The following is a 4,832-nucleotide window of genomic DNA, read 5'->3' on the forward strand; positions in this document are numbered from 1 at the left end:
TTTTTTTGTTGAAATATATTGAAAAACGAATGATTTGGCTGATTCACAACTATGCCTTGGGCCGTGATAGCGTATTTATATTGGTTTTAAGAAATCTACGTCAGGTTCTTTTGTTATTCATGTATCAGTATTTTTGTATGTGACTTCGTTTCTGTAGTCTATTGTTTGCGGTGAGTGTTGATTTGCTTGCCTGGACCTTACATTTGCAATTGGGTCGGATATTTTTTCTTTTTATTCTTTTTATTGATTATTCCAGTTATGCTTATACCAGCTAGAAATGCATTCGAGGTGGATTTAATTTTGTGATAAGTCGGGATCTTATGTAGATTACAATAGAAAAAAGTTTGTACACAAACATTTGTGGATTTTATTGAGGTTTTTCCTCAATATTCGAAAATGTTAAAGTTTTAGTCGACCAAAAATGAGATCTTTTTCCTTGGCTTTGCTAACATAGGGCGTTATGTTCTATGTTTAGTCCTATGACTTACAGTTAAGAGGAAATTGTAATTATCTGTTAATTTTTAAAGGCGCAATTTAATTGAACAATATAAGAATGGTGGTACATCTAAAATTTTTAAAAATTGAAGAATAATGAATATTCACCGTAGTTGGATGTGGAGGCGTTTGGGTGATAATCGATTTTGTTTTAGATGAATTCGTAACAAGGGGTTGATCAGGAGTTCTTGAACTTTGCCTTTGGTAACCCATGATTTCTAAATTTCTTTCTATATTATTTTCTTGAAAAATCTATATAAACGAGGGATGCGCTCACACTCCATGCAACAAACATATATAAATTGTAAGAAGAAAAACATTATATATAAGAAAATGAATAACAAAGGGGTGATGAGTGCTGTGTCTGTGTTGATGGTGATGGCAGTGATCATTGCTTGTGTAGCAGGCGCAGACGATCTGGTGGTTGTTTGTTTGAGGCAATGTTACATAACCTGCACCAGCACTGGAATCACTGACCCTTTCTGTTTGAAGAATTGTCAGAAACAATGCAACCATGAAGAGCTGTCGGAGACAATGTTACCAACAACCACCACGACGACTGGAAAAGGCCGTAAATAATACTGAGGAGGAGAGTATTGTTGTGTAAGAAAAACATGTTTGGAGAGAAGTATCGGGGGATAAATCTCGATGTGTTGTAATAAAACATGTTATTTCTAATAAAACATGGACAACAAATCCAAAAGAATTAGTGTAAGTAAAATTTGTCATTGGATTTAAATATTGGTTTGTATATATGTTGAGAAATTTTCTTAGATTTTTATTACGTAAATATTTTGTTGTATCTAATGTACTTGCATAAGAAGAATACATTGCAAACAGGGGTTGTACTGATTTTTCTTCACAGTTTTCATTCGATATCTCAACTTGGTATGATATCACTAGAGGTCCTTCAAAAGGACGCTTATATGGATTTAGATGTAGCTCCTCATCTACAAGTTCAAGTTCAGTCAGTTCTACTCTTAAAGAATCTGACCAGAACAATGAGTTAACAAAAGCTGTGGAGGACATGCGCTCTAATGCTGCAAAAATGGAAGAAGAATTTTCAAGACGAGAAGACAAAAATAGAAAATTGCTTGAAATTGCTCTTGAAGAAGCTCGAAAGAGGGAGGAAGAGGCTCGGAAGAGAGAGGCAGACCTACAAGAATTAGTTCGAAAATTACTTCAAGATGTGGAATACAAAAACTATCAATTTGCTGGTGGGTCTGCACTCCAGGAGCAACAACATTCCAGGAAAGATAATTAGTTTATTTTTTCTGTTGGTTGTTAATGACTTAGTTTATATTAGTGTTGTTGTATTATGAGTATCTTTTGTTAATATTTATTGTTCTAGTTTGGAAAATTCAAATTTTGGTATTGATGGAATGTATGTGATGGTATAATGACCAAGATATTAATTTGGGTACAGAAATTAAAAAATTTGCCCAAAAAAACCCAAAACTAATTAAAGACGGATTAGAGACGGAAATTTTTAAAAGTTTAGAGGCCGAATCAGAGACGGATTAGAGACGGAAATTTGTAAGGTTTTAGAGACGGAATATTTTTTGCGTTTCAGAGACGGAATTAGAGACAGGATTAACAAACAAATACTTTACCTTTAGAGACGCAATTTCTTTTTTTATCGATGGAATCAGAGTCAGATTGCCTACGGAAATCAGAGACGGATTACACTTAAACTTTCTTCTAGTTTGTCGACAGAATCAGCGACGGAAGCTAAGAATTAGAGAAAGAATATATCCGTCGCTAATAATTTTGCCACGGGGCTTTCAACCACGGACTGCGGCGACCGGTTTCCGTCGCTAATTTGTTATAGAGACAGATATCCTAGTTTCAGAGACGGAAATCGTTATTTTTACTTATGTTATTCCATTTTAAATGAGTTGGAAATTTTAGATGTGTATAAAAACATAAGTTTTAAATTTTTTGTACTTAAAGTTAATCTATGTTAGATATATGTTTGTTGGCATATGAATATGTACGGAGAAATTGCAATTTTAGTTCTGTAATATCTTTTGTTTTATTGTTCTAGTTTGGAAAATTCAAATTTTGGTATTGATGGAATGTATGTGATGGTATAATGACCAAGCCAAGATTTTGGGTACAGAAATTAAAAAATTTGCCCAAAAAAACCCAAAACTAATTAAAGACGGATTAGAGACGGAAATTTTTAAAAGTTTAGAGGCCGAATCAGAGACGGATTAGAGACGGAAATTTGTAAGGTTTTAGAGACGGAATATTTTTTGCGTTTCAGAGACGGAATTAGAGACAGGATTAACAAACAAATACTTTACCTTTAGAGACGCAATTTCTTTTTTTATCGATGGAATCAGAGTCAGATTGCCTACGGAAATCAGAGACGGATTACACTTAAACTTTCTTCTAGTTTGTCGACAGAATCAGCGACGGAAGCTAAGAATTAGAGAAAGAATATATCCGTCGCTAATAATTTTGCCACGGGGCTTTCAACCACGGACTGCGGCGACCGGTTTCCGTCGCTAATTTGTTATAGAGACAGATATCCTAGTTTCAGAGACGGAAATCGTTATTTTTACTTATGTTATTCCATTTTAAATGAGTTGGAAATTTTAGATGTGTATAAAAACATAAGTTTTAAATTTTTTGTACTTAAAGTTAATCTATGTTAGATATATGTTTGTTGGCATATGAATATGTACGGAGAAATTGCAATTTTAGTTCTGTAAGTATTGGATGACAATTTTAGTCCTGTATAAATGCATTTTGAAAATTTTATCCTGAAATTTAAAAATTCGAATATTGAGGACAAAATGACTGAAATAATACACATCGCATCCTGTCTACCCTAGAAAAAATGAAGTCTTTGTGAATTCAGGAAAGGTTGTGTTGGGTGGATATCAGACGCTCCTATTTTAACTATTACAATCGATTGGAGTACGAAACTCCTTAATAAATTACAGACCGAATATTACAGAATAATAATAACAGTGAGAACAGAAATCGGCAATAAAGTAACAAATAAAACTGATAGAGATAATAGGCTCAGATCAACCAGATCCAACAGTAAGGGGTAACCGGCCACAAGAGTTCCGTACCCAAGAGAGAGACCGACCCACGGTAACTCCAAGGAACCTCTCAAGACCCGACCACAACACCCCAATCACTCGGTTTCTCTATCTCACAGTCACAAAGACTTTCAAGCTTTACTGTTCTCACGAAGGGAAAAGCACACCACTCCTACATCGATGTGTTTGGTCCTATCATGAAAAACTGGGTTTTTGCAAAGTTGTATAGAGGATTGACTGTCGGAAAAAACAGTAAGCCGTTTTTTAAGAAAACCAATTTCCTTTACAAGGCCCTCGAGCCAAATAGCTTCTTTGAAAGCTTCGGTAGTAGCAATGTATTCGGCTTCAGTGGTAGAAAGTGCAACAATGTGTTGGAGTTGAGATTTCCAACTGATGCATGATTCCCACAAAGTAAAAATGTAAGAGGTTGTGGACTTTCTACTATCCCTCTCATTTGCATAATTAGAATCCACATAACCAATAAGGCCAACAGAATCAGAAAATTTGGAGAAGTTAATACCTATGTTATCGGTACCACGTAGGTACCTAAGGAGCCATTTTAAAGCCTCCCAATGAGGAGGTCCCGGATTGGACATGTACCTGCTCAAACAACTTATAGCATATGCAATATCGGGTCTAGTGCATACCATGAGAAACATTATAGACCCAATCACATTAGAGTAAGGAATCTTACTCATTTTGTCTTTTTCGAAAGTGATTTTAGGGCATTGATCTTTGGATAGTTGAAAATGGGCAGCTAAGGGAACTGAAGTGGGTTTTGAATTTTTCATAGAAAATCTTTTCAAAACAGAATGAATGTAAGATTTTTGATTCAAGAGGATGGAAAAACGTTTTCTATTTCTATGAATATCCATGCCAAGAATTTTCTTTGCATCACCAAGATTTTTCATTTCAAAGTTTTTGGAAAGGTCCTTTTGCAAGGATTCGATGAGTTTTATGCAGGGACTGTAATGAGCATGTCATCGACGTATAACACAAGAAAAATAGGTACTTCATCAGAAAACTTAAAATAGAGGCAATGGTCATAATCACTCCTTTTAAACTTAAGTGAGAGCATGAACATATCAAACTTCTTATTCCATTGTCTCGGTGATTGTTTCAAACCATATAAAGATTTCTTTAAAAGGCAAACATGATCAGGTTTGTTTTTCTCAATAAAACTAACAGGTTGTCGCATGTATATGCATTCATCAAGATCACCATGTAAGAAAGCAGTTTTAACATCCATTTGTTTCAACTCCCAATCAAAATGAGCAG

The 4,832-nt window shown here is 34.8% G+C and overlaps 1 protein-coding gene across 1 annotated transcript; it reads left to right on the top strand.

The window, feature by feature from the left end:
• The first annotated feature begins 39 nt into the window (after positions 1-39).
• On the top strand, positions 40-1,917 carry LOC105180027. Its single transcript, XM_011103693.2, has 2 exons — positions 40-1,206; positions 1,361-1,917. The coding sequence occupies exons 1-2, from the start codon at positions 1,180-1,182 to the stop codon at positions 1,757-1,759; spliced, it is 426 nt and encodes a 141-aa protein (XP_011101995.1). The 5' UTR covers positions 40-1,179; the 3' UTR covers positions 1,760-1,917.
• Positions 1,918-4,832: the final 2,915 nt, after the last annotated feature.

This window comes from Sesamum indicum, unplaced genomic scaffold (genome assembly GCF_000512975.1).
Source record: "Sesamum indicum cultivar Zhongzhi No. 13 unplaced genomic scaffold, S_indicum_v1.0 scaffold00279, whole genome shotgun sequence".
In the NCBI taxonomy this organism is placed as follows: Eukaryota; Viridiplantae; Streptophyta; class Magnoliopsida; order Lamiales; family Pedaliaceae; genus Sesamum; species Sesamum indicum.

What these genes read in the sequence shown, in the direction of transcription:
- LOC105180027 (XM_011103693.2), top strand. Translation starts at nt 1,180, where the DNA reads ATGGACAACAAATCCAAAAGAATTAGT. An exon ending in ACAAATCCAAAAGAATTAGT is followed by an intron (nt 1,207 to 1,360) that starts GTAAGTAAAATT and finishes TTTTCTTCACAG; the next exon opens with TTTTCATTCGATATCTCAAC.